This window comes from Strongylocentrotus purpuratus, unplaced genomic scaffold (genome assembly GCF_000002235.5).
Source record: "Strongylocentrotus purpuratus isolate Spur 01 unplaced genomic scaffold, Spur_5.0 spur5_scaffold_15, whole genome shotgun sequence".
NCBI classification, from domain to species: Eukaryota; Metazoa; Echinodermata; class Echinoidea; order Camarodonta; family Strongylocentrotidae; genus Strongylocentrotus; species Strongylocentrotus purpuratus.
Window position 1 is genome coordinate 7,834,635 of NW_022145600.1, and position 18,228 is coordinate 7,852,862.

The following is an 18,228-nucleotide window of genomic DNA, read 5'->3' on the forward strand; positions in this document are numbered from 1 at the left end:
CCCCCCCCCCCTTCTGAGCAAGAAAATTGGGAAAATAAGGGTAAAAAAAGGGAAAATCTGATAAAATCGGGAGAAAAAAAAAGGGGGAACCGATTTAAATTGTGTAATTGTCAGTAAGCTTAATTGTCAGACCTGGGACTAACCTAACGAGTCTTGATTTGCTGTAGCCTGGTGACCCCTGACCCCTCCTCTAAGCGGACTGAGAATGTCTGGGTGGTTAGAGGCGTCTAACCCAGAGCACAAGTTGTGCACGCACTGCATGAGATGGTAGTTGTGTTCCGACAGGGCCGCCATCGCTCTCTTGTTCTGGATGTTACCCACCGAGTAATGGCCACCATTCTTGACTAGAGGGAGGGCTGATGATTCGGGGAGGAAAACAAATGAGGGAAAATAAACACAAATGAGAAGGGGCATGACAGGAACTTGAAAAGATTAGGGCTAGTAAAACGCAATGTACAGAACTGCCTCCGTTATGTGCCCTCGCCTCTTATTATCAAATATTGGGTCAATTAATTGTTTTTGCTGAAGCCCATTTACCATGACTATAAAGAACAAACAGTATTTAAACACTTGTCTTTGAGTACACATGATATACAATGATTACAGCAAATTTAAAAGTTATGGAAGTGGATTTTGAAATATAGAAAAAGAGAGAGAGAGTGAGGAGAGAGAGAGGGAGGGAGGGAGAGAGAGAGAGAGAGAGAGAGAGAGAGAGGGAGAGAGAAAGAGAAAGGGGGGAGTGAAATCCTTAATCATAAATACAGATATTTGTTTCACCCTGATTTCTCCGTTTGACTTTTTTTCTCTTATTACTGAGGTTTATTGGCATTATAATCAGCCTTATTTGTACCTTCTACAATTCCACCACTCCTATCACAATGATTTTGTAAAGTTCCAATATCTTTAGAGTGGAAATAAATAAATTTGATTTGCTATCATCTATACAAAAATAGTCTTAGAAATACATTTACATGTACCAGCAATATGAAATATTTTGTTTTAAGCACTTCAGAAATGTCATTATAATCACATGAATATCATTATTATCAATCATTGTTGGGCTTTTATAGTCAGTAACTCCATCTACTACCTCGTCAATTTTTTTTGAAGAAGACGATTTAACAAAAAGACAGAAACAACTTTCTTGCACCTACCATTCTCTAGCTGTGAGATAAAGACCTGAAGACCATTTCTATATACCGCATCCTCATTTTGGTCCTGGTGTTGCTTAGCAACCTGTAGCACCCTCTTGCACCGTCCGAGAATATTACTAACTGCCTCGGACAGGAGTTCCGCATCACTGATGAGACCAGCTTGGCGACACTCCTCAACGTCCTTTTCGAGGCAGGATTCTAATGCATTAAGGTAGATATTACACATAAAAATGGCTCAATTCTTCTAAAGTCAATGTATAATTGTCATTCAGACAAGTTGATATCATTAAAACAGTATGTCTTTTTAAAATGAACAAGTCAACGCAAAGCGTAGCATCCCCTCGCAGGGTACAAATGGCCTATATACACTGTACGTCAGAACAAGTTACCTCCATTGGCCTATACTTTTATATTACTAGGCAAGGAAGTTAACCACATTTTCACATAATTATATAATTAGGTGTTTTTGCATATTTAATGAGCTACATGTATAACCTTTCACCTTTGACCTATATACTAAGAAATCAAACTTAGGCTGTACATGTATTTTGATACCATGTACCTTCATTTAAAATTTCATTAAAACAATTTTTTTTTTAATATTGCTGTTATTATAAACGCTCAAAATATATAATGTCTACCTAATAAGATTGATAGACAATACTGGATAGTTGAGTACATACAATAAGCGATAAAAGGATAAAGGATACAAATATCAGCAAAATTTGGAGTCTGTTATGTATGACTACTTACACAAGATTGCAAATAATCCACCACACTGCCAAAATAATAAGTAGTGATTGCCCGAACATTTTTTTTTTTTTTTTTTGGGGGGTGGGATGGGGGGGGGGGGGGGGGATGGGGGTCTGCAGCCCATTCAGATGCACCTCCCTCCTCACACCTTTACCTTCTACTCTAGGGCATACGTCTAAGAAGCAGAATTACATCTCACCCGATACTTCAAGGAATCTTCTGGCTTCGATCAGGGCGTCGACGATGTCCACCAACTGGTGCACGCCGCTGTGCCACTCCCGTCTGACCAACTTGAGATGCTCTACGGCTCCTTTATTGGTTAGATCTCTACGCACTGCAAGGCATGATGGGAAGACATCGGCATCCAACTGCTCCATATTGCTGACGAGAGTAAGGATTTCCTGTCCCTCTGCATTTAGGTAAGAGATGCACAATTTCTGGTTTATTTAGGGCATATGTTCAGAGTAGTAGCACTGTAAAAATTAACAAATCATCTGCTAGAAGTGCTAGCTGAACTTACAATTCTCTTGAAAAAAACACAACTCTAGTACCTACTCAAGTCTCTACTTTTAGAAAGGCTATATTCTCAATAAATGTTTAAACAGAATTCATGTACTCTGAATCAGAATGTTTTCAATAATTCAACAAAGTTTTGAAGAAAAATGGCCTATATCTTATAAAAGTCCACCAGAATTCTACAGCTCACAGTCCATGCAGCCAAAAATATTGTAGATTTACATCATTACTTTTTACAGAGTAGAAAGCATTTTGATTTTCCAATGCTTATGCACTTTTTGGACTTAACCCAATTTGAGTTTTTAGAAACATTCATGCATAGGATTAAAAACAGTAAAATAATTTTGTTGTGCACTTTGCTCCTTCAGCTTTCGTTTATTTTGTCTGGTTTTGGCTTTCTGTTCATTCTTGCGATTTACTCTGATGAGCGCAAGACAAAAAGCTGTAGTACCTGTACGTCTATATTTCTTGCTATTCTTAGACAAACAAATGATCCACATGTATTATCAATTTATGCTATATGTATACAGCTATCATTTTATGAAAATTTAAACTCACGATTGCTGTCCACACAGCTGGCTGCCACAAAGCTAGCCATCTGAAGTAGTCCGTCTGCATGATCATGAAAGGCATCATCCAAAGGCTGGAGTAGCTTGGTACAGATGTCCTCTCTCAATGGACCTTTCTCCTGAATAAAATACAAGGTTGACTCTGGTAAAATATTGGTTAAATCAGGATAATATTAGTTAATTCTGCTTCCTATCCATTAGTTCTGGTGAATTATGTTTAATGTAATGTCATGCACGCAATATGATGGAAATCATATAACCTGGGCAAAGGCATGGAGAAATCAAGTTTTGGGGGATAAAAAGAGAAATTAATGGGATTTAACTATATAAAGCAATTGATGAATAGTGAGGACATGACGTCACAAACTGAAAAACAAATTGGCAATTTGTGTAGTGATTTCCATTGTTCTATAGTTTTACAAACTTTTTCAAAAAATCATAACTTTCTTATTAGATATCCGATTTTGCTCAAACTTTTTTTGATTGGTTTGTCTGATTTTTCTGCTTCTATTGAAAGCAAGTTATTTTTGGAGTGGACTTGTCCTATAACATCAGGATAATTTAACATTGACAGGTAAAAGTGTCAATGCAATGACAGCACTGAAATGGGATAAATGAAACGGGACTGAAATTTTGTTTCCAATGTCAGACATTCCTATTCACCTTTAACCTCACTGTGGACGTCTTCACCAGCCGATCCAGCGGCTCCGTCGTCTCCGTGAAGGCATCTACCACCTGATGAACAAGGGCGCCCTTCGCTAAACTCTCCAGGGTCAAGAGGTCATGGGCTAATCGCTCGCAAGACTCCTTGAAGTCTGAGTTGAGCTGGCTGTACGAGGGGTTATCTTGTAATGCTTCAAGGTCCTTCATCACATCTGATCTGAGTTGTAATATCTACAATCCAATAAAAATTCAAAAATGATGACCAAAGATAGATTTTACTTCTCTTTAGTACGGTATGTTAAATAAATCTAGTCATCTGATTGGTTGCAATTGGAGTCATCATTTTAGCCATGCCCGCCTACCGGTCAATAGTTTTTTAAAAGATGCCCATTGCCCCAATATATCGACTGCTTTAATATTCAAAGCATAGCCGTTTCTATACTTTCGCCTCAGGGTCATATCAGGATGTAACCTCCCCTTGAGCCTATATAGAAACAGCGATGCCTCTCATAGCAGATAATATAATATAAATTATCTTTTGCAAAGGATATAATGTCCTTGAACCTACAGATAAGTTACAGGAAGGTAGGGGTGTGATTTGAGATGGTAATTGAGGTGCTACATCTAGTGTACAACGTTTAAAAGAAAGTGATACAAGGAGGCCGATTGATATACATGTAGGTCTGTAAAAACCCAATTACAGAACCACACACACAAACATGATCTATCTAGTATGGATAAGCCAGAAGGCCCTGTTCACATAGACCCTCTATGATAGGCAGCAATCTTCTAAATACATCTAACCCATGGCATTGGCCCTTCACCCTGTTCATACTTTCGATCTTGACCATCATCCTCACCTGTTTGCAAACAGAGACTATTTCATCTCTGATATCTTCTCGAGAAGAAGCAGCGATGCTCATGCCGTGTCTGACGGTCTGCTCCAAGACATCATCAAAACCTTTGTCTAGTTTGAATCTCATGTTGGGTGACAGCAGCTCCACTAACTATAAAGAAATTAATAACAATAATATCAACAACAACAATAATAACAACAACAACAACAATAATAATAACAATAACAAAATACATTAACAAAATAATAATATGTCTTGTTCACCCAGGGTAGCCTCATCAGTGTTCATACTGTTCTCCCTGAGGGCCCTGCAATCATATTACTACCCCGGTTTTAGTATGAAAACAGTTACTAAGAAAATATTGCTCTGTATCAATACTTCTAATGGGAATGATGAAAAAAGAACAATAATTGCTGCGCTGTTGCAATCACTAACATTAAACTAAACTTTAAGTTTAACTTATGTGCAGATAGTGATTTCACAACATTTCTTCTGTATAGCACTAAAACTTGATCGAAACCATATTTGTGAAATGGGTATCACAAAGATGTATACATGTACTGGTTTAAGGATTTGGATTTGACATTGACAGGAAACTTGGCCGCTTCTTAAATCAGGAAATTTGGAAATGATAATCAAAAGATCAAAGTAAAAAGAATTTGATTGAAAACACATTAAGAGAAGCTAATTCTACTGAGGTAGCTCAGAAAACAAAATTATCCCTAATACATTGACCAGACCTAATAAAGAATAGCAACATGTTTGGGATCTTCTCCAAACAATTCAATACCTTTTCCATGTTATGAGCGAAGTGGCCCGGTCTCTCATGAGTAACTGTGTTCTGCCCTCTGCTGGAAGCCTGTGTTAAAGCTTCTGTGATCTGCCTCACACACTCCCCAACCTGTTTGCATGAGTAGTCTCGACTCGCCTGGTATCAACAGAAAACCGATTAATTCCATTCAATTCAACTCAAATTAGGTTTTATTAAATCTCGTCAAAAAGTCCAAAGACTAAAAATGCAAGTTTTCATCAAACATACAATCATATAAAAAAGCATTCAAAAACATATACCCGGTATATATATATATATATATATATATAAAGAAAAACATAGCAAATGGGAAAAAAATATATCAAATAAATAAATAAATGTTTACATCACTACATCAAAGCAGTGACAAACAAAAACCAAAAAAAGATACAAAGCATACAAAATATATTTAACAATGTAATGTCAAACTGACAAAACTAATTTCAATCTTCATTCATACATGATCCATGATTTTGATCTAGTGTATTCTTCTAACTGTTACTGACTGTGTCTCTTTGTAAATACAATTCAACTAGTGCTCATACACGTTTTCTTAAATTCAAATAAGAAATCAAATAATATAATCTTTGCGTAATAATACCTACAGTACGGTATTGGGATAAGTCCTTCTCTGCAAAGTTTCCAGAAATCCATAGTGTATTAAATAGCAGTTTAGATAATTGCACATTAAAGAACATTTTTATTCACTCTCCTTTACTAATAAGAGAATAATCTCAATAGTAATTTGAATCAAATCATCTTGCAGGCACAACTATAATAAAGTTATTTTCTTCATTGGAAAGCTGTAATCTGAAATGAATGATTAAAGCACAGATCAAACAGCCAATCAAAATAGACCATCACGGAGGTGCACACCATTTTATTCCTTGTCTGTTTGATCTTGATCTTATGTGTTTGATCTCATTTTTATTTTTATCATCATATATGCATGATTTATTGAATAAAGAACAGATTTATATTTGTTTATTATAAGTTTTGGTCAGTAAATTTTAATCAGACAATGGTGCGCTAAGAAACACCCGTGTTAAGCGCCTAATAAATGTTGTGTATTATTATTATTATTATCATCATACCTTTGCCTGTACATTGGTTGGGTACTTGACGTAGCTTTGCATTGAAGAGTTGAGGAGAGGCATCGCCCTCTTGAGTCCCGACAGAGCGGAGAGTATCCTTTCTTTCTTTTGAGGGTCGTTGAGATCCTGCTGCCTTTTGTCACACAGATCACATAGCGTGAGAACAGACTCTGTGAAGTCCTAGAGAGAAAAAGAGCATAAAATATGAAAAAATGTGACGTAGATTCTGAATATAGCTTCATTATGGCTTAAGTACAAATACAATGAACACTTTTTAATCAGCTGTAACAGAGTAAATGATAAATGTAAGTTTCAACATAGTTTAAGTGTAAATATAATTTCACTCTACATCTTCACAATGTTTATTCATCCTGTTACTAAGTATTGGAATTTTTTAAGTATGCGAAAAATGTAATTGTCCGATGTATGTTTCTTGAGTATGTGACATATAAAAGCTTACATCTAAAAGGATTCACTAAGGGCTCCCCTTAATTTTTTTAATCATGGTATAATAACAAAAATTATGATTAGCAGCCAATAGCTGCGTCGTTCACATTTTACAACCAAGTTATAAACTAGATGGAATTCGACTGCGCGCAGTCGAAAATGATGCCTCCGTCATAGAGCAATTTTACAAACCGAAACGGAAGAAAGTTTTCAAATTCAAGTTCAATTGTTATCCATTAACATGTTCTCAGAATATCGTGATTACAAGCAATTTCTCATATACATATATGACCCTTTGATCTTTGACCTCATGACCCTAAAATCTACTCAGTTCATTGGCTCTGCAAGATTTCCTGGGTTAAATAGTAATCCATCTGTCAGTTCTAATGAGAATGCATCCACAAGCTATTTTTGCATACATAATGAGCCCATGACCTTTGATCTTATGAACCATTCATTGGCTCTGCAAGATACATAAATGATCTAAGTTTGGCAGGAATCCATCAATCTGTTCTAATGATAATACGATCACAAGCTATTTTTGCATACATAATGAGCCGCATGACCTTGACCTTTACCTCATGACCCCAAAATCTAATCAGTTCATCAGCTCTGCAAGTAACATACATGACCTAAGTTTGGCAGGAATCCATCAATCGGTTCTTGAGATAAGGCGATCACGAGCTGTTTTTGCATACACAATGTGCGCTGTGACCTTTGACCTCGTGACCCCAAATCTAATCAGTTCATTGGCTTTGCAAGATACATACATGACCAAAGTTTGGCAGGAATCCATCAATCGGTTGTTCAGATAACGCGATCACAAGCTGTTTTTGCATACATAATGAGCCCTGTGACCTTTGACTTCGTGACCCCAAAATCTAATCAGTTCATCAGCTCTGCAAGATACATACATGACCAAAGTTTGGCAGGAATCCATCAATCGGTTGTTCAGATAACGCGATCACAAGCTGTTTTTGCATACATAATGAGCCCTGTGACCTTTAACCTTTGACCTCGTGACCCAAAATGTAATCAGATTGTTTTCCTATAGTGATACACACTATCACTAAGTTTGAAGTTTAAATCTCCAGCGGTTCTTGAGATATCATGATAACAATCTCAATGTATGGAATTTCATAAGTTGACCTCTGTGACCCTTGACCTTTGACATACGTGCTCCAAAATCTAATCAGATCGTCTTCCTATGGTGATACATACTATCCTTAAGTTTGAAGTTTAAATCTCGAATGGTTCTTGAGATATCGCGCTAACAAACTCAATACAAGGAATTTCATAAGTTGACCTCTGTGACCTGTGACCTTTGACCTATGTACTCCAAAATCTAATCAGATCGTCTTCCTATGGTGTTAAATACTATTCCCGAGTCTTAAGTTTAAATCTTAAATGGTTCCTGAGATATTGTGATAACGGTCAAACGGGACGGACGGACGGACGGACGTACGGACGGACGGACGTACGGACGGACAACCCGAAAACATGATGCCTCCGGCACCACCTTCGGTGGCGGAGGCATAAAAAGAAAAGAAAATACGATGTTAAAAATATACCAATGCCAGATGATACTCAGGGTACATAGACCACTGTGGTTCAAATAATTGAAGAAAAATAAAAACAGAACAAACATCATAAATCACAAAAACATGATTGATGGGGAGAAGTAATTATATTTGTAATCAACATACCTTGAATGTAGTCACTAATTCCTTCATGGAGCCTACAGCTCTCATGTTCTGTAGTCCCTCTGTCACCCAATCACAGGTATCTAGGATCCGATGAACCTCTGCATCATCAGAAATAAGAAGGACCTAAAACAAAGGATATATTCAGTTTATGAAATATCTTCTCATGAAAAAAGCCCATGTCAGAATGTATGCAATTAGGGGACCTACACAATAAATCCTATTCTAGAGACTATATTTACATAATCAGGTGTACATTCATGGTAGTCTCTAGCAGTCTCCTTGCTGCAGTCACTATACTGTCTCTATCTTGGTCAGAAAGAGGTTTAGCACAAGTATGAAACCTACATACTTAGTCCTAAGCTAGGGACTACCTCTACATGTACATACCTTCATGGTAGTCTCTAGCAATCTCCTTGCTGCGGTAACCATGTTGTCTCTCGCTGGCTCCGAGAGGGGTTCAGCCTGAAGACGCTGTACTGCCATCAACATGCTTCGACCAGCAGCTATGCTTGCATCACATACCTCTGGCATTTCTCTCTGTAGTTTCTGCAAAGCAAAGCCATAATTGGTTGTGCTAATTAGGTTATTTAATTTTCCATGGATCATTCTTCAACTGTGAAGAATTTGAACTAGTGTTAGATGATCAAGCAAACCAGCTTGGATAATCCCCCAAGTTATGAGTTTAAATATTGTAATCCACCTGTCTCAGGATATTTTTTTTTCAAACAAATACTTTCTTAAAATCCAAAATTCTCTCTGCCAGCAGATATGCATTTTATAGAACATGCACATTTTTATTATGATTATATTAAGGCTGAATGACAACTTCAGTTCAATCAAAATACACAGTATATCTGGAAAATTTAAGACATATCATTTTCTTTTCTTATAGAAGAGGAAAAATTAAATTTGTATTTCTTTTTCCATGTCTAGGCAGAGCTTTGAATTGCTTCATATAACTTTCTTTTCAGTGTTCAAAATAAACTATAAATCTGTGATACACTGAAATTTGGACTGTACAACATTTTGTAGTTACAAATAATGGATTTAAATATATAAGTACCTCATCATCTGTATCTCTTGCCATTTTGTGACCAACCTGCACAAGTTCTTCTGTAGCTCTCAGGACAGTCTGGGCAAATGGAATAAGATTGGGCAACTTGCCCCCCTCCCTCTCTGCTGTCTCATTCAGGATGATAAGCTGAGATACCTACAAGTAGATGTTTATAAACCAAAATGAAACGTTTCTCTAGATTTCCTATATTAAAAATAGAAAAATGTATAAATAGTACCACCACACACCTTATTGAAGGAATATGACTGCACCTTTAAAGATATTCTTTTTCTTCTTGTTATTCTTCAAAGGGCTATGCAGCCTATCACAAAGATCTTTCTTTGCGAGAAGTGTTATTAACATGCATAGGGTTTGACTCTCCTATGCGTAGGCCTCTACTTAATGTTGTAGTCCAAAAAAGCGGAGCATTTCCCCTGAACCCGAGCTTGTATCGAAAACAGAGGGGATAAGACATGAAATTTAAGAAAATCTGTTTTCTTTCTAATAAAGGTCCAGAATGATTACACAATATCGAGTGTAAGGGGTATTTTAAGCAATTTTGGTTGAAGAAAAGTCTAAGACGGGTCACGATATACATTAGCTTATGTATAATGGAACATTTTCTGCATCTGGCAGGCTTGAAATATTACTCTAGTTTTTAGATTAGTTGTATTGCAACTTGCAAGTTGGTACTTTCATGACAAAGCACCTTTATTACTACCAGTCATTACTAGACTCTATCTTGCTCAATCTATAATGTGGGGTTGTTTAGCTGTATGGTTAGTACTCAAATGAAGACACATAGAGAAACATCAGAGTGAAGTTGCAATCCAGCATGACTGGTTATATTGTGTATAGAAGAGCCCATACACCACAGTGTACATTAACTGTGTGTATGTGTGTATAGCATGTAGCATTGAGTCAATGTATAAGATCACATATTACATCCCCCTTACAGAAAAATAAACTGAGTCCATAATGTCCAAACTTGAAGTATCCAAAGATGAAGTCCTATCAATAAGTCAGTTTTTCTGGCTTCTTGATTACCCGGCCACTGCGGGTGGTCTGCTGGTGGTTGGGGATTGGGACAGGGTTTGGGGCAGGGGTTGGGGCAGGAGAACCTCTGATGTCGGGCGTTGGATCAAGCGTCATCTCTTCGCGTGTATGAGGATCGGGTGTCTTGGTTACCTCCTCATCATGATGGATACGCCTGGGCTCAATATCAGCGAGGTGTTGCCGGTTTCTGCGTAGCACCCTTCCATTAGGCGTCTCGACGAGATATGACCTAGGCTCATGGCATTGCTCACGAACAGTAGCTGTTATCCAGTGACGTGATGTCTGGTCTTGGACTCTCACAAGCTGCCCAGGTGAGAGTGGTGCTAGGTCATGGGCTGATTTGTCGTGATGATACTTCTGGCTCTGCTGTCGAAGCTGCATACGATGGTTAACATCATCACGACCAGGGGAGTTGTTGCGGATTCGAGTTGGTAAGTTGTCCTTCATCTTCCTCCCGTAAAGAAGCTCAGCTGGGCTTGGAATGCGGCTGTCAATTGGAGTGGCACGGATACATAGTAGAGCCATGTTGGGGTCGATACCACTCACTTTAGCTTTCTTGAGCGTATTCTTGACAGTTTGAATCATTCGCTCAATGAAGCCATTTGACCTGGGGTAGTGGGGAGAGGATGTAACATGGCTGAATCCCCACTGTGTAGCAAAGTCTCTGTATGTTGAGGAGTCAAAATGTCTTCCGTTGTCGCTAACGATTCTTTCTGGAACTCCTTGTTCTGCGAACACCTGACGGGTCGCATTGACTACTGCAGCACTGGTACACTCTTGAGGCATTTTCCGGATGAAAGGGAACTTTGAGAAGTAATCTGCAATGATGAGATAATTGTTCCCTTCAAAGTGAAATAAGTCTGTACCTAAGACTTGCCAGGATCGTGTGGGTATCTCGTGCTGGAGAAGAGTCTCATGGGGCTGCGAGGGCTTGTACTCTTGGCAGACTGAGCAGCCTTTCACCAGGACCTCGATATCGTCATTGATTGATTCCCAGTACACAGAAGCCTTAGCCCGAAGTCGTGTCTTCTCGATACCTTGATGACCTTCGTGGAGCTTGCTCAGTATGTACTCCCTCATGGAGTGTGGAATAAGGATTCGTTCACCATTCAGGATCAGTCCATCCTCAACTGCAAGTTGATCTCGAAAGGCCCAGTATCTCTGCAGCTGCCGTGGTAGCTCACGTCTCTTCTCTGGCCACCCTTTCACAATCACCGTCTGTAGTGCTGCAAACTCTGCATTCTTGGCTGTTTCCTCCTTCAACTGACTCAAACGGTCTGGAGCAAACTGTACAAAGTTGATTTGCAGGTCAAGGTGGATGTGTTCTGGAGGACCAAGAGGACGTCTGGATAGGCAGTCAGCTACTGGTACATCCTTACCAGGCTTGTAGACAATTGTCAGCTTGTATGGCTGTAGACGAAGGAGCATACGCTGGAGTCTAGGTGGAGCCGCTGCCAGGTGCTTATGCTGGATCATCTCCAGGGGCTTGTGGTCCGTCTCAACTATGAAACTTTTCCCGTACAGGAAGATGTGGAATCGTTCACAGCCGAAGACCACTGCAAGCAGCTCTCGCTCTATGTTGGCGTACCTCGTCTCTGCATCACTGAGGGCCTTTGATGCAAATGCGATACCCTTTCCATCCTGCAGTAGAGTCGCTCCCAAGCCCTGCAGAGAAGCATCTACCTGCAGTACCGTAGGCTTGTTAACATCGAAATACGCCCGAGTTGCATCGTGACATACCTTGTCACGTAAATCATTGAAGGCAGACTGGTGCGTTGGAGTCCATTGGAATTCAGCGTCCTGCTTCAAAAGACCACGTAGGCTTGCAGTCTGGGCTGAAAGATTTGGTATGAATGGGCTAAGGTAGGTTATCATACCAAGGAACTCACGAAGCTGGCTCTTGTTCTCAGGTGGAGACATTGACTTGATTGCCTCGACCTTGTGAGGATCCGGATGGACGCCATCTGCATCGTAGATCATACCGAAGAAGGAAATCTGGTTGACCTTGATGCTGCACTTGCCACTGTTGAACTGCAGACCATACTTCACAGCTTTGGACATGAGGTGGTGCAGATTCTGATCGTGCTCTGCTTCACTCTTGCCGAACACAACAATATCGTCAGCGATCCCTATTGTGCCGGGGCAACCTTCGAGGATTTCGTCCATTCGCTGCTGGAATACATCCTGAGACATTGCTAGACCAAAAGGCATCCTGAGATATCTGTACCGTCCAAAGGGACTGTTGAAGGTAGTCAGAAGTGAACTGTCATGGTCGAGCTTGATAGACCAATAACCGTTCTTGGCATCGAGTTTGCTGAAGTGTCGAGCACCTGATAGCTTGTGTATCACCTCATCTGTCGTGATAGTGCGATAATGGCAACGTCGAATAGCTCGGTTGAGATCCTTGGGATCCAAGCAGACACGGAGTTTGCCATTCGACTTCCTTGAAACAGCGATGCTGCTGACCCATGCTGAAGGCTCAATGACTTTAGTGATCACGCCATTACCTTCCATGTCATCAAACTCACGCTTCAGTTCATCTCGTAGGTGGATTGGGCACCGTCTAGGAGCATGGACAACAGGCTGAACGTCTGGATCAAGAACAATACGATATTCTCCTGGGAAGTTGCCAATTTTGTCAAACTGGTCTGGATACTGCCTTACTAGGTCATCAGTAGAGCTTATCTGTGCTGAATGCTTGATCTCGTTGATGCGTGTGTGTAGAGTAAGCAGCTTCAGTTTCAAGCCTGTGTCACATCCGATAATCGCTGGACCCCTGGACTCAACGATGTAGAATGTAGCATAAAGCCAAGCGTCAGTGCTGTTGGTCTAAAAAATAGCAGCTTTTCAATCGTGCCTATCCAAAACTTTTAAAATTCATTCCTAGCACATACAGAAATAGAATGTGACATCCTTCATTTTTCTGTAACTGAATGAATAATGCTCAGGTCAGGGCAGTTTTGTGCATCCCCCCCCCCCTTTTTTTTTAACATTCACCTGCCATTCATTTAACATGCAAAATATCTCCATTTTAAAACAGCATTTCTTTCTTCTTCTGGAGATCAGCAGCTACCATTTTGAATTCATGAGATTAAATCAAGTTTAAAATAAACATAAAAATCATAATTCCATACCCAACTCAAGATTAAACTTCTACAAAATGAGAGATTATCACACAGGCATACACCCTCTCAGCTCAGTCACACACCGGACAAACATTCACTATCAAACTGGGCCTGGGCAGCGTTTCACTAAACCGTCATTAGACATGTACAGTACAAGTGAACTGACAACTTGTTGAAATGCATGTATTAAATTCAACACATGTTTTAATGGGATATTGGTTAATTTTCACTTTGTAATGAAACTATGCCCCGGCCCTGAAGCCCGAGTAGGCCTAGATCTAGACCGAATTTTCCGTCTCTTTCGTTCGTTAGCCTCTTATTGGGGTAGGGTCGGCTCTCTCTTTAGAGACGGAAACCGTCTATACACATTCCCTTGATAACGCCACGGCCATTTCAGGTCGTAGGGTTTTGCCCCCAAAATCCCCCAAAATGTCATTTTACCTCATGCATTGATTATTTAAAATAAGGAGAAGGTTATACTACATCGGTTCCACTTACTGTGCGCCATCTACACGTTCGTAATGGCGTTATCACAGTTTTTCCTTCATAATCGTTTTGCCTTCGGCGTAGACTAGAAGGGATGAGATTGATTTAGATCTAGATGACTCCGTGCGCAGCGAGAGTTTAACACGGCTTGCAAGATTTCAACATGGATGTCGATTTTGACCCATAATTTCCTTAAAAGGGACCATTAAACGGATTATTTCAGTCAAGTTGGTAAGTGGAACCGATGTAGTATAACTTTCTCCTATTTTTTAAATAATCAATGCATGTGGTAAAATGACATTTTGGGGGCAAAACGCTACGACCTGAAATGGCCGTGGCGTTATCAAGGGAATGTGTATAGACTGTTTCCGTCTCTAAAGAGAGAGCCGACCCTACCCCAATAAGAGGCTAACGAACGAAAGAGACGGAAAATTCGGTCTAGAGTAGGCCTAACTCTAACCTTAAAGTTTTAAACAAGTTAAATAATTCAAGACTTCAATTTAAAAAAAAAAAGCCAGAATAAAGGCAAGCGGTAGTTTTTCTCATATTTGGAGGATCAAAAAATTGATAAAGCAATGAAACATTTACTGCAATAGTGCAATACTTAATAAATTGAGTTTCAGTCTCTTTTTGAGAGTCATTGCATTAAAACCATTTTGCTAGCGACAGGCTAGCGCATCTCAGGAGCAGCGCAGCGCAGCCATATGCCTAGTCATAGCGGGTTTATGGCATTCAGCGTCCCCTACGCTCCGGGCGTAAATCCTCTTTGTGGCTCGCTGATCGTACCTGTGCTGCAATCGGAGCAAGAGCCCTTTCAATCGAACGAGTTTGAATCGTTGATTGGACACCTCTTCCATGATGGCCTCTGTTTTCCACTTCCTTGCGATGTCTCGAAGAGGTTGCCGTCCCTTTTTTTCTGGAGGTAGACTTTTTAAACATCTTTAATTCTACTCTTTTAGTACATTATCTTCTTCTCGTCTAATTTTTGAAAACGTTGCGTTGTCAGGTTTTCAGCGTCGGTTGTCGTTTCGGGTCGATTTACTTAATTCCGGGAATGAGTTTCTAGTCTAATCTTACAGGTCCTATTAGTTCTCCCAATTTGTACAGAAAAGCCAAATGGTTTTTAATTTTTATCTTAATTTTACATAACATAATATTTATTTTTAAAAAATATTTGAAAGAGAATGTTACATAAAATTATAACAGATATCTTTTCTTCTTTGAAAGGAGATTGAACATAAAATAACAATTAACCGATTAGAGAAAGAAATCATGATGGGCCTAGATACATAGACTACAATCCAACTGAAAATAATATTGCGAATATTTTGTATTTCTTTCGGGGAGAGAAAGGGGGTGGGGGGGGGGGGGGGTGGGTCGACCCTTCCTTGGATTCTCCCGTAACTACCTAGCCTAGAACATATCTGCTCATACGGATTTGAGCTTTGGCAATTACAAAAAAGTATTAAATAACCAAATCGCTTCAGATCCGTAGGTCGATCAATAATTTTGTATGTTTGTACTTGGCTGTTTTTGTTTTCTTTCTTCTTCTGATGATGAAGTCTGCCTCCTTCAAATTGACTGAAGATTCTTATGAAAGGCCTATTTGGGAATTTCAAACGCACAAGAAATAGATACGATCAGAGGCGGCATTCCCGGGGGCATGGGAGGGGGCACAGTGCCACCCCACTTTTTCAAGCACCCGAAAAGTGCCCCTTTTACTTTGTAAGAAGTGCCCCTTTTTACATAGGAATAGTGCCCCTTTTACTTTGACAAGTGCCCCTATTAATTTGTAAAAGTGCCTCTTCCCCTTTTCAACTCTGATGAGTGCCCCTTTTATTTGGACATGTGCCCCTTTTCCTTCGACAAGCTCCCATTTTCCTTTGCAGTGTCCATTTTCCATTCTCATAAGTGCCCTTTTTAATCTCTAGCAGGTGCCTTAGTTAACTTGTTGTATTGCCCTTTAGATGCCTAAAAAAGGGTCGATCGGTCGGAATTTTTATTTTTTTAAACTTTTTTTTGTCGCCCTCTCTTTTTCAATTTGACTGTTTGTTTTTTCGTGCTTTTTTCCTCCGCTCTCTTTTGGCTGATATTTCTCAATTTTTATTGCTCTAATACATGTGTTTCAGCGTCATCATTCCTCTATTTAAGGATTTTGAAACTAGGGCAGAAGACAAGTGAGAATTTGGGAATATTCATATCATGCATTTATATCCTATTTAAACAAACAAAATACATATTTTTTTTATTCATTAATAAAAAAATAAATTTAAAAAAAAAACGGTTAAAAAAAAAATTTTTTTTTAAAATGCCGACCGTAGAATTTCATACTTTTGGGTCGGTCGCAAAGGGCAATACAACAAGTTTTTATTTTAGGCCTTAGGTACGAGAAGTTCCTCTTTTCACTTATGATAAGTGCCCCTTCACCTCTGATAATTTCCCTCTTTTTAACATGAGAGGTACGTGCCTCTTTTACTTTGACAATTGCCCCTTCCCCTTTTAATAACAACCCCCATTTTAACTCGGATAAGCGCACCTTATATTTTCACATGTGCCCTTTTCCCTTTCTAATAAGTGTCCCTTTTCCTAATGATAAGTGCCCCATTAAAATATGAGCCCCTTCCTTTCTCATAAGTGCCCACCTCCGATAAATGCCCCTTTAAAATCTGATCGGTGCCCATTTCTTTTAACTAATGCAAATTTTCCTTCATTACAAGTGCACCTTTTTCATTCACATAAGTGGCCCTTTTTATTTCTGGTCATTGCCCCTTTTCAGGTGCGATAAGTGCCTCTTTTTACCTCTGATAATTTCCCTTTTAACAATATATAATATCTTATCAATGCCCCTATCAAAATCTGATAGGGCCCCTTTTCCGTCGACAAATGCCAATTTGCTATTCTCATGACTGACTTTTTTCATCCCTGGTGAGTGCCTCTTTTTGAGGGTGTAAAAGTGCCCCATTTTCACCTCTGATAATTACTCTTGGTACTTTGGCACATGCTTCGTATCTTTCCTGATGAGTGTCCCCTTTTCCTCTCATCATTAAATGCGCCCTAGCTAATTTCAAGCGACTAAGACTAAGAGCAATTCCCCCAAAGCTCGCTCGCTCGCTACGCTCATACGAATCTATAGATGATACACTTATTTTACTTATCAGAGGTCTTTTCAGTCTTCCGTTGGTATTTTCCTCTTCATAAGATGTACTTTTTCGCACTGCGACCTCACACATCTAAGAAATCTTTTCCAGAAAGCGCCCCTTTTTCTTGGTGCCCCCCCCCCCCAGTTTGGAAGTCGCTCGGCCGCCCCTAACCGCATTCTTTGATCCTACTGTTTGGATTGAAATCAATAAAAGTTTGATTTTGAAGTGATTTTGTTCCCGAAATCTAGGCCTATACTTCTCACGCAACAAAGTCCGGTTCGTATTAAGACACAAGTTCAAGTTCAAGTTCAAGTTTATTTGTCTTTCTTCCAACATAAATGTAATACAATTTAACAAATGTATAACATGCAAAGTATATAAGAGGAACACTTATAAGAATCAAGTTCATACAATGCATTTACATGAGAAAACAAAAGAAGAAAAGACGAGGAGACCTAATTAAAGCTTAGCTTGTAGAGGTCAGGTCCCTCAAAAACAATAACATAAACAACAAGAACAGCCTGGTTATAATACATGTAGATTAATACAAGAAATGTTCGCCAAAGGCGCTAAAGTACTAAAACAAATAACTATAAACAATAACCATATGATTATACACATGGTTTAACTGAGTATAAGGGTGGGGAGAAGAGACTATGTACAAAAGGGGGAGATAAGAGTGATAATAATGTGGGATATAGAAATGGAGAGAGGGGGCGGGAGTGGGAAAGAGAGGGAGAGCTCGAGTGGGGGAGAAAGAAAAAAAAATACTTTCACTGTAAACTGAAAGCTAGCTA

At 39.3% G+C, this 18,228-nt stretch overlaps 1 protein-coding gene across 1 annotated transcript; it reads right to left on the reverse strand.

The window, feature by feature from the left end:
- Positions 1–138: 138 nt before the first annotated feature.
- Positions 139–15,326, reverse strand: LOC115924322 (catenin alpha-like). The gene is made up of 12 exons (XM_030986447.1): positions 15,078–15,326; positions 9,634–9,780; positions 8,958–9,116; positions 8,571–8,693; positions 6,418–6,597; positions 5,303–5,440; positions 4,516–4,662; positions 3,656–3,886; positions 2,982–3,111; positions 2,107–2,316; positions 1,155–1,352; positions 139–356 (listed from the first exon to the last, which is right to left on the reverse strand). The coding sequence occupies exons 1-12, from the start codon at positions 15,228–15,230 to the stop codon at positions 139–141; spliced, it is 2,034 nt and encodes a 677-aa protein (XP_030842307.1). The 5' UTR covers positions 15,231–15,326.
- Between the last annotated feature and the right edge of the window lie 2,902 nt (positions 15,327–18,228).